Here is a 12,188-nt window from a genome sequence, read left to right as displayed (position 1 = left end):
TAGAAAACAGGTTCAATAACAAATTACACTGACTGAAGTAATTTGGCCATCGCCCCACGCAATATGTTGTAAAGGCCATTAAGCCTCTGATTCAAATTATCAGGCAGCCTTTTCAGCCATCAATTACCGTTAAATTATTCAACAATTCTGTCCAGCTTCAGGACAGCCACCATACACCTACACAAGAGCACCAATTACCCCTGAAGCCTACTGTCAAAGCGCGATTCAGAAGAACACCACGCAAAGATGCTTCCGACCGCTTGGACGTGATCTGTCTCAAGCCTGTAACATCCACTAGCACAGGGTATTACGTGAGGTCTCCATGAAGATGTTTCATCAAATGCCTAACCAGAGGGCTTGCTCCAAGGGTCTGACCTAAGTAACATTAAGTGTCAGAAGGCCACTCATGGTTTCAGGAGCAAACGCAGCCCTGGCAGTCACAGTAAAGCAGTGCTGCACATTTTTTTACTCACTGTAAAAACAGGCTAACAAATGGTGCTGGTATTTTAATTCTTCCCAGAAATAAATCACAGATGGTATCCAAGGCCACCTGCAGTCCATGCTGAGAGGCATTTTCAAGGCACACACACAGATACACACACATAAAGGGTTTTAAGAACATAGGTTTTTTTACTGCATGGAGAGTGCAATTTAACAGAATTTAAACAATCTCAGATACTGTTGATTTAAGATATATAAAAGCCCAGCAGGAAGGTATGTGGGAAAGCTTAGGAAGAAACCTGAGTCGCCCTTACAGCATCAGGGCTTTATTTCTAAAGTGGAGTGAGGAGAAAGAGCAGCCTCGTTTGTTCCTTTTCTACCCATTCCAGTGATGCTATGAACCAATTTTACTCCCTCAGTGAGGGATACAGATAAGCTACTCACACTGTTTTCTCCTTCCTTCTCCTCCATCTAGCCTGTGTTTGAGTACCAAAGATACTTAACCTTAATTTCATGATGCTTATTGCTCTGAGCAATTCTCTAAGACACATTATTTGCAAACTCTGCAAGAGCCAGACCACACATGTTGCGGCACCAAGTGTTTTCCTACAGGTTCCTCTGCCTCTTTGCTCACTCTCTCCCCTCTCTCAAGGCTGAGCAGCAGGACAGCTCCCTGACCTGCAAAGAAAGCCAGCCCAAGGGTTCCCACTTGCTATCCAAAGGCTCCCTTCCCTGGCAGACACCACAAGGGAGAACTAAGGTTTCGGCATAGCATGCTGGTCCCCTTCCTGCTCTGTTTGGCCAGCAGTGTTTGGCAGGGAAAGCCTAAAAGGAGCTTGTGGCTATGAACTTGTTGGTGGATGTGTACACACACCCAGGCACACTGCAGAAGGGTGTGCACTCTCAGGTACACACATCAGTGCATTTATGTACATATTTATATCACAGTATTACACATGTGGTGGACACCTCCTGCAGGACTCTGTACAGTCAGGTATTACACTGATGGTAAGGGTCAGTTCACACACTTGCCTGTGCCTCCCTTGGGAAAGAGCAGCACCCCAGAGAGCAGCCCTGGGTTACCCCCAATGCACCTAAAACTTTCAGGGCCAGCCTGTGTGTCTCTCCTGCCTCCAGCTTTACTGTCTATGTATCTTTCTTTCCAGTACTTTTTCTTTTTTAGTTGCCCAATCCCACTTAATTTCTGTGACTTTCATCAAGAAAAAAATCAGTTATGATTCAACCATTTTGTATCTGCCTTCACACAAAGATAGCTCTTTCTCTCCCACTATTAACCTAAACACAATACTCTACAGCCATGTTTTAATTAAGGGCAAACCTGAATGTCCAGAAGAGCAAACATGAATTTTTAGGTGGTGACCTTTTTCCAGGCACAAAAACGTAGTTTGGATAGCACAGAACTATTATTAACATGTTTATTCATCCAACTCCTGCAAGAAACTCAGCAACCTCCATCAGCCCCACCTGCTGTTGCTCACATTGATCTGCCATCCATGGGAAGCACAACCCTGGTAACAAACACGGAGAAGGATGGTAAGACAGAACTGCTCTGGGAATTAAAATGTTGAAGAGCGCAATCGTAGGAGGGAAGGTGAATTATTTTTCCCCTCTCCATTGTTAAAAGGAGATTGATTTGATTGATAATGAATGTTTATCACACGGGTTTTAAGGTTCTGCTGTTTTTCTCTCTCTGCATGTCAGCCCATGTGCGTTCCTGAGGAGAGAGAAAACAGTCTCAACAGTAATGTCAAGGCTGGGGAGAAGCAGGACAAAAGCTTGGTTACTATCAACAGTGGCAAAAATGTCTTCATTAGCACATCAGAGTTGTTCTTCCTGTTTGCGTGAGGCTGCACAACCTCATATTCCCACTCATAAATGGGAGAGTGGCAAGACAAGTTTTATTTCAGATAAGATCACCACCGTTTGATCTGCAGGAGCAGGAGTTCTCTGAAATTCCTAGCAGCAGCCGCAAACCTGCAGCAGAAGCAGCAGCAAGAATGTTAAGGCCAGCTTTCAGAGCAGCCATGGTCAACACACATCTCAGACAGAGTATTTCTGGCCTTTACTTTCTGCAGGAAAAAAACCAGCAAGTATCTCCTGGGGTCACTACCTTATGTCTGGCAAACCAGTGAAGCAGTCTAATCCAGCACTGTGTTTTTCTTGTTTTACTGTAGGTAAGATGAAAGGTTTATAACCCATACTCCAGTTGCAGAATGCCAGCTGTTCATGAGGTCTGTTTTATGGGTAACTCATCTTGCATCTCTGAAGGGCTCTCTTTTAGGAACTACATATATAGGAGGAGCTTTTCCTACATACACAGAATTTTTTTTCTTTTCATTCTTGCCATCTCCAAATCAAATGTCATTCTCCATTTTTGCATTTCATTTCAGTTTTCGTTTTCCCCACTCTTGGACAGCATAACTAGATTGCACTAATTACCTGGCTGGCTAGGTCAGAGTGTTGTATCACTGGCCCCTGGGTTGGGGTGAGGAATTAGTTTTCTGATGGGCCACCTGCAGTGGCATCAACGTGGTTGTTGGGATTGATTGCCATGTTTGCCTTGGAAACCTGCCCTGCAGTTTCACTGTGAGAGAAAACACATGCTTCTTCTCCACCACTTATCTGTCCTGAAGCTAACAGAGTTACACCAACATATGCCAGCAGAGGATCCCACCTGCCTTTGAAAGCAGGAATGGGAGCAAGCAATTAAAGCACTGGGGATCAACTTTCCCAGGATTTAGTATCAATTCCTATTATTTCATTAGGTAGCCTGTGCCCACTTCAACATCTTTTCCAACAGATATAGCTACAATTTCACAGGAGCAATGGGTTGCTCTGCTTAACAGCCACATGGCAATCAGCACTTCTGGCAGAGCAGGAGTGCATGGAAGCGCATCCTTATGTTGGTGGAATGGTAATTGCATTCGGTTCAAGCAGCGGGGGTGCCCACTGACAAGATCACTTTTGTTTAGCAAACAATTAACTCATTCACCAGAGATCAAGCAGACCTGGTCTGTGATTTGGCACAAGCTTTAGAAGCAAGCTGGAATAGGGGATGAGCCATCCCCCACATGCTTCAGATGGAGCTGGTATGAGGCAATACTGCTCTCCCTTTCCTACCTCCCAGGAGCTCCCGGGCGGCAACAGCCCATGTCCTTATCGACTCCATTTCCTTATTAATTCCCTTTTGATCTGCTCACTGAGCACTAGGCAGATATAATATTTTTATCTTCTGTACTTCTGATGGTGCCGCCACTGGATTGTGAAGCCTCTTGAGTAGCTTGGGTTTTCTGTAACCTGGGGAGTACGTAACCAACCACCTGGACTCACTTGGAGAGCAGACACTCAGTGAGGGGTACCTGGGGAAAATCATGGAAGCTTGTTGTGCAAATACCTCAGCTGCTGATCTGCCTACTCCCTGATGAGGAAATTTACAGCATGGTAATTCAGCTCCCCAGGTCAAGCCAAAATACCCTAAATCATCAAAATCTGGTCAGGGTATCACAGATACTACTTCCTTCTCTCTAACTGTAGAAATTGGTCTACAATCAGAGCAGCAATTGAAGAGCTGGTGTCTGTGAGGATGGATAAACAGCTTGGACGTGACATCTGTTTTCTGTGATACCTGTCTAAGGTCTTCCACTATATCCATCAACATGCTGCCTGTCCCACACTCAGCTTTGCTTTTCCAAAGTGCCAACTAATCCCGAAATTACTGAAGCAAGTGAAGCACTAGCACTGCTGCCACTGAGACACCGAGTACGGCTGGTTCTGTGTGGCTCCAAGCCCTGCCCAGGCTTCAGATGCTCTATAAACAATACCATCAACACAAACTGTGCTATCTAATACAGTTGAGAAAATGTTTGCAATCAGTTCTCAAACCAGACTCTTTCATAATTGAAATACTGCAGAGCAGAAAACAGCATTATAATTATAATAAATGGGTGCTGCTGAGTTAGAGAAGGGCAAAATCTTTTGTCAGCAAATCCCATTTACACAAGCAGATGCAATGTTGGCAGGAGCAGTTACATTACTCTGTGTACTAGCACATTCATTGCAGGGCTTGGATAATTTTTGTTAGTCCCTCTTTCTTTTTAACTTGAAATGGGCTTTTCTGGTATCTTGGAGAAAGGTGAGAGACTAGCTAGAAGATGGACTGGAGGACTGCAGAAGCTCACATAACACTGAAAACACCAGCAGCAGGTTAAGGGATGTTAAGGGATCATTCTACGGAAAACAGACTTTTAGCAATGGGATATTCAGTGCGGCATTGAAAGGTGTAAACAAATTCAATGACTGGAAGCTGGTGTTACACAAATCAGTCTAAAAATAAAGGAGGACATTTTCAACAGCCAAGGTAATTAACCTTCAGTACAGTTTATTGATGGTTGTGCTGGATTTTCCATTCCTGGAAACATTAAAAAAATAGGAGTTTTTTCTAAATGGCTTCCTAAATGCCCAGTATGGTAACACAGAACAGGATGCTGCTCAAAAAAGCTAAAAATCACCTTCACCCAGGTTCAGGCTCTCATCAGTGACAATGAACTCCAGTCCTCCCAGCTTAACCTGGGTGGGTTAGGAGCCCTCAGAAAGCCTTTATCATAACCCTGTCATCTGGCCAAAAGACAAAACATACATGTAATTTCTGGAGTTTTCTGTCACACCACATGTCAGGAAAGAACCTTTCTTGCACCTCCTGACATGCCCTATTGGAGCTGAGCTTTGCCCTTGCTATCCATTAGAGCTACTTCTCCCTTTGTCTGTCCTTCCCAAATATGTTTCTATTCCTGAAAACATTATCTGCACACTATTTCATTTGCTACCACCCCATTCCCCGCACCGTTTTCCCTGTACTCATTCCCCAGAGGGGCTGTCCCTTCTCCCAAGCCCCAAAGAGCGAAGTGGAGAGGTTTGAGGAACTGGGGTGACCTGTTTGGTGCAGTGAGTGGTGCCTGGGCAGCAGAGAGCAGCTGATGCCCCAGCTGAGCTGCACCAACAGCACTGGCAGGAATGGCAAGCAGAGGGAAGCTGCTGGCAGGGAATGACCCCATCTGTGAGTGAAGGAAGGGTCCTTCAGAGATACCAAAGGATATGTCCCATATTACAAGCCCAGCCCTGGTCCTTGATTTACCATTCATCTCTAGGCAAGGCAACTCATCCTCCTGCTTCAGCTTCCCCGTGTACAGAACCACAGCAATGATATTTGCCCTATGACTGCACAGGAGCATTTTCAGGATCAATTAGTTTAGTGTTCATGCAAAGCTCTGTGGACAGAAGCCTCAATACAAGTACTGAGCACTATTATTGTTACTGCACTTCAGATGGCTACCGCACTGACATTTTCCAGGCATGCACCATTAACAATTTACTAAGATAAATGGCCCAGGAACCTGCAAATGCATTTAGGACAACTAGCTCCTGCTTACCAGCATACCTTCAGCTGCGTAAATGACACCTCATTGCTCAATGTGTAGCTATGGTAACATTTCTGTCTCATATATTGAAGTGCATGCACACACACATACACACACATACATACACACACGTGGAGCTGGAGGGAAGCCAGGTTACCTCATTTAATTACACACAAACACCGAGCCAGAGAACTTTCCCAGGCTCTGAAAGCCAAGTTGCTCCCCAGAGCCGGGGCTGAGGAGCAGGCAATTTGCCCCACGCCTGTCAGGAACTGGACAGGTTAACAGCAGGCTGCACCGCACAGCCAGAGCCCCAGCAGGGGACTTACTTGAGAGCAGTTTTGTAGTGGTAGATTGCCTCGATGTTACGGCCCTGGTCCTTCAGAAAATTGGCGTAGTTGTAGTGCACCTTGGCATTGTGGGGCAGGGTCTTCACTCCTGAGCTGCGAAGAGGAACAGAAGCAGCACAGTGTTAGCAGCCAGGTTACCCCACCTTCCCCTAGGCCCACCTTCTTCTCATGGTCCCTTTCCCTGAAAAGCTTGCTCGTAATTTGTGCACCTTGTCACCTCCTGTGCACTTTTGTCAACAGAACTCATGTTATAACCCCAAGCTTGTCCCACACACTGGTACACCGAGTGCCCCGGGCAGACATAAATACGTGGCAGCAATTCAACTTCTTCTGGCTGCTGTCACCACAGGCATTTCTAGCACCAACACTGCAACACTCCCCGTGGCCAGATACTGTTGTATTTTAAAATCTGAATTATTCAACTGAAAGACACCCTCCCCCCCTCAAAAAAAAGCTAATATTTAGAGGGAAAGCATGTAGTACCTTCTAATAACAGTGTCCCTGCTAAAACTTGAGTTTCATGAAGCCCTTTATGAAAATCTTAATTTAAACATGCCAGCTGCAGATACCAAAAAGAAGGTATCTTTTCCATATGCATCAGCCACTAGAGGGGAGGCATGGCATAGTCCAATACCCAGCCAGCACTTATGCACTGCTTAGCACTGAGCAGATTATGGTCGGGAGGTGAGGGCTAATGGGACTCTCACCCCTATGTGGCAAGTCCTAACACTCTGGCATTATAACATATGACCAAGGATATCTGGCTGCACAGCCACCCCATCCCTCCCCTTCATCTCCCCTGACACGTGTAGACTGAACTCAACATTTGGAATTAATAATGAGAGCACAAAGACAAAAGAAGAAGAGCAAGCATATGCTTATTTACTTAATTGAGAGCGCAGAAAGCAAGGTACACCTTGCACAGCTAGAGGAAATGCTGTTCAAGGTTAAAGAGAGAAAGAAATCACAGGAGCATGTACACCATGGAAACATTTCCCCTGCAAGAATCCAGAGAAGTCAGTCCTCTGTTTAATAGGGGAATCCTTTCCAGCACATAAATGGGGGCTCTCTGAGGTAACAGGAAATAAGGACGGACAAATTTGTTCACGTAAAAGCAGACAAAGAGGTGTTTCTTGCTCACAAGCAGATTCCTGCCAGCTGCTCGCTTTTCAACACTCAGCATCTCTAACCCTGCTACTTCAGGTAGGAAAAGCAAGGATTAGAAAATTCCCAAGTCTTGTTGCTTTGCCTTGTCTGTCTCTCCTGTTTAACTTTGGTGAGCATGGAAGTTAATCATAATGAGACAGGGTCACACACAGCCCCTACAGTGGGGTGCACACCCTATCCCATGGAAAGAATGCACCCAGAGCTGCAGAAACCCTTTGTCAGGGATTTCATTGTAAAACGGTGCTGAGGAATTGCAGTGGCAAATCCCTTTGGTTATCAGCAGGCAGTGGTATCAAGCATGCTAAGGCCTACTTGTGAGAGTTTCCAAAGCTTTGCCCACAGCAGCCTTACGGAGTTCCACCCATCACAGCCATCACGGTTTGCCTGCTGGAATTAAAAATACACCTTGCATTTGGCTTCCTAATCGTCAGGTATTTCCAAATTACTTACTGGGAGCACTACAGGAATAAGACATTTTGTGACTAATCGCTGAATTAAATCAGTTAATTGATGCTATTCTTAAGAGAATGATTTTCTATATTAGTTTTCACAAAGATATACTGCACCAGCAGCAAGTAATGTGTGACTGCTATGGCTGTGTTAATTTTCACTGGCCTTGGGAGCTATTAACTACAAGCTTACAACCTCTGGGCATTACTGGAATATTAATTCTTATACAAAGAGGGTTTCATTACATCAGCGCCAGCATTACAGGCAGAGACAGCACTCAAAACTGCTGCTCTCTCAGAGCTACATAAAATGAGTTGCTGGCTCTGCTACAGCCTCTGCTGAAACAGAGCAGACTGAGTTAACAGTGAGGAGTACATTGCATATGCACAAGCACTTCAGTTCTAATGAGATACAGTTTTAACAGTAAGATGCATATGTTTGAATATTTTAATTCTGGACTGTTTCCCTTTAAGTAGAATTTATTTTTAATTCTGCTGGTCCCACTTATTAAAACATCACTAATAAAGCTTCTTTCATCTGCGTGCTTCTGTTGGTGGTGGGGGTGACATAGGAAAGGCAGAAGTGGGTTTGGGTTCTTAAGATGCTGTCTTCTGCATCACACTCCCTGACCTATTTATTCTCCTTGCACAGGCGGGGAGGGGGGTGTTTCATTTTGCAAATGCACATAGCAATGACTGAGGCTGCTTGGAGTCTCTGCACTGTGGGAGGTAGCAGCGAATACAGTGTTGGACCCAGAGGGGAATTTTCAGGAGAGTTTAGGTAAACACTCCTGCTAACTGACTCCTGACCAGTTAAGAACGCTGTTTGCTCATTGACAGAGGAAACAATAATGTCCATAGTGAAAGCCAAGAAGGAAAGGGTGGAGTATAAATAACAAAGTAGAACACGATGTTTTTTCCATTTCTCTTCCCACAAGCCCCCAGTCTCTCACAATTCCAGTATAACTTTCCAACGTGCTTTTCCAAACCCTCCTATTTCCCTGTTCCCCAGCCCAGCACAAGCATGCCCTTCTGGAAACCTATGGCACTGATCTGGCTCCAGCCAGAAACAAGCCCACTGAGATGGGACATCACTTCTCCAGAGGATTTCCTTCCCTTTTGACTTCTACGACAGCAGTAAGTGACATAAAAGAAAAATAAACAATAGGCAAACCTTTTACGTAACACTTCCTCTCCATGGAAAGGCAAAAACCTATTACCCATAAATCAGAGAAATAAAATAAAATACCACTGATACTTTCCAACCTCAAATACCAGCATTATCCAAATTCCACTTTGGTTGGGAAAAGTCTCCCGTGATCCCCTCTGATGTTTTCCTAAGTGCATGTTCTGCTCTTCAAAGCGTCTGGATGCAGGCAGAGGCTTCACTGATTTTCTGTGATTTCCATATGAAAAGTGCTCATTTTGCAAGGAAATGAGGCCACTCCTGCCTCAGCAGGAGCCCTGGAAAACCGATGGGATCTCCTCTGCTTTGGGAATCATTATCATCAATAAATGTTCTCTATAGCAAATTATTCTCTGGATGACACAAACAATCACTTTCCTTGGCCTCCTACCCTTTTATTGATTTCACAGATATCGATGTTGGGCCATATTAAACTGTCCTATAGAAGATGTCCAAAATGCACTGGGACTTGCTCTCCTCAGCTGAGTGAGCTTTCAGAATTAACAAAATAACACAGCAGTTTATGTCGCATTCGGGGCTGGGGCAGTTTTTGTAAATTACTGAAGTCACCAGACCTGGCTTGGGAAGGAGAACTGGTGACTAAGAAAGTGTCACTTTTATACAGTTCCTTTGCTGGTTACAAGCGAGCCTGGCATGTTTCCAGGCTCTGTCACAGACGTGGGCAGTGCATGCAGATGCTTTCCAGGAGCAACAGGAAACATGGCAGCTCGACAAACCTTGAAAAGGTCAGTATAGTGGATGCAGAGGTCAGCCCACAGCCCTCACCTCCCTTTCCCTGGCTTCAGACATTAACACTGACCGCAGCTGGAGTCTGTGGAGACTGACCTTCTAGCCTGTGCATTCACTCAATAGGGTAGTTCCTTAAATAATTAACAAATAAGTCCTCTCTGCCCACCTGCCAATACAGTAAGACAAACTGCTTGGGGCTTCTGGAGATGTCTTAGAATAATACGCCTCAAATATTTAGATCTCTAAATATTTAGCCACTTTTTATACTTGTGGTTTATTTGCTTCTTATTTAGCCCTTGTACATATGCTTGTGCACCTATGTGGAGGTGCATAATTTTCTGAGACAGCACCATCCTTCCCCACACTGCTGCTTTCAGCCAGGACCTGGCAGGATTTCTGTATCCAGAAAGCTTGGTCTCTGGGCTGGAGATTGAGACTGGCAACAGTGTTGTCACACAATGTCAAATCAGGGCAAGTCTTAAGAAAGGGACAGAGTGGGGTAAAATCACAAAACTAGTAACACACTGAGTACAAAAAACATCTCCTGGACCAGCATAGGAAAAGCATATTTAACAGAACAGGCCCCAGCGAAGGGAGTCAAGACAGATTGACTCTGAAGAAACACATCCAAGCAAATGGAGGAATGAAAAGTAGAGGTGAAAGAAAAAAACTAAGTGGAGCGAAAAAGCAGTAATTAATTAAAGCAGCAACAGAAAGAGGAATGAAGAAGTAGGAATGTGAGTAAAGATTCTCTCAGCACATATTTCTTGAAAAAAACCAACTTCAACACACAGAGACTACCAAGTAGGTTGATTTATGTCTCCTTTCCCACATCTACAGATTTGCTCTGTTTTGTTATTATTTTCCCTCATACCTCTTTTACTGTTCCTTATCTCCTCTTCCGCTTCTGTCCATTTAAATCTACTCCTGTTTCATGCGTCTCCACCCACTTCTCCCTCCTCTACTCATCAGCTATATACAGCCTCCTCCTTCTGCCCCAAAGAGGACATCTCTCACTCCCGGGATGACATTATCTTCTTGCTATACTATTTTTCTTTTGCATTTCCTTCCCATCAACAAGAAAGGTCCTACCACAATAGAGACTCAGAGAGATGTGTAACACCTATCAAAGAAGATCTTAAAAGGACAACAAAAAGGCCAATAAGGGTAAACAGAACAGTAAATAAAGTTGTGAGAAATGAGAAATGAAAAACACCATTTAAAAAGTGAACACAGAGCTAAAGAATGAAAAAGGAAAAGAGCATAAACGTCAGCCAGTTAACATAAACCATAATTAGGCAGACCAAGAGAGATTTAAAGAAAAACTTGCTAAAGCCATCAAAGCTAATAATGGAATACATAAGACAGAGGAAACCTGCCAAAGATCCCCTAAGGCAAATAGCTGATGGAGGTCTAAAAGTAGTGCTTGAAGAAGAAAAGACTACAGCAGAAAAGCTAAATGGATTCTCTGCACCAGTGCTCACTACAGGGAAACCGAAGGAGGTTGCCACACAGGAGTCTTTCCTCACAGGAGCAAGACTGAAGCACTGTCTGCAACTGAAGTGGCAGTAAAAGAGGCTTTTAAACAAATCAACACCAAGAACAGTTATAAATCCATTGGGCCTGGTAGTATGCATCCAAAGGAAATCAAGCATGGAGCTACTAGCTGCGGTAGGTAGCCCATAATTTAAATGAGACTGGCGCTAGAGGAATGGGAGGTGACAAACATGATATCATTTGGCTCCAGGGAAGGGATCCTGGCGGGAAAACAGAGCAGCAAGTCTGATTTCCACTCCAGGTTATTTGGGAAAACCCATAATTAAGCCTAGTTTTAGCAAACTTCTGGGTAACTACAGTCCAACAGGGAAGAATTAGCCTTGTATACTGCAGAAAGAAATTTGTTGGGCAGATCTGTTGTTCGTTGATAGATTCAACAGGTACCTGGTACTGAAACTATAGAAAGCTTTTATGTATATTTAAATATAGCCCAAGTCAATCAAAATCAAAAACATCAATGTTGTGCACTTAAATGTTCAAAGAGGGTTTTTTTGATAAAATCCGTCACTTGAAGACTTCCAGTTTCTTCAAGGCATCATAGGGTAAGAGGGAAGGTCCACTCCTGAATCAATATCTAATTGGAAGACAGCAAGGAAAGAGCATGAGAACAGTTTTCACAACTGGAGAAGACTGCAAGCAGGGCTCTCCAGGGACGTGTGATGGCATCTCAGCTGCCTCCCATGTTCACAAAGGATCTTGAAAAGGGAGCAAACAGGGAGGCAACACGTTTGCTGGTGACACCGATATGAATCGCACGGCAGGCATTAAAACTTACTACACTTTGTCGTAGAAGGATCCCACAGTATTGAAGCCTGGGCAAGAAGACGGCACATGAAACGCAATTCTGGTACAG

At 44.3% G+C, this 12,188-nt stretch overlaps 1 protein-coding gene across 1 annotated transcript in view; it reads right to left on the bottom strand.

Moving 5' to 3' along the window:
• The window catches only part of TMTC1 (transmembrane O-mannosyltransferase targeting cadherins 1), a 145,088-nt gene that overhangs the window by 33,238 nt on the left and 99,662 nt on the right, over window positions 1-12,188 (bottom strand). The window contains exon 11 of the mRNA XM_032688578.1: window positions 6,206-6,319. Coding sequence (XP_032544469.1) covers window positions 6,206-6,319 — 114 coding nt within the window. The remainder of the gene's footprint in view (window positions 1-6,205; window positions 6,320-12,188) is intronic.

The sequence above is a fragment of the Chiroxiphia lanceolata genome, chromosome 5, assembly GCF_009829145.1.
Source record: "Chiroxiphia lanceolata isolate bChiLan1 chromosome 5, bChiLan1.pri, whole genome shotgun sequence".
Classification (NCBI taxonomy): Eukaryota; Metazoa; Chordata; class Aves; order Passeriformes; family Pipridae; genus Chiroxiphia; species Chiroxiphia lanceolata.
This window is presented reverse-complemented; position numbering and strand designations above follow the sequence as displayed.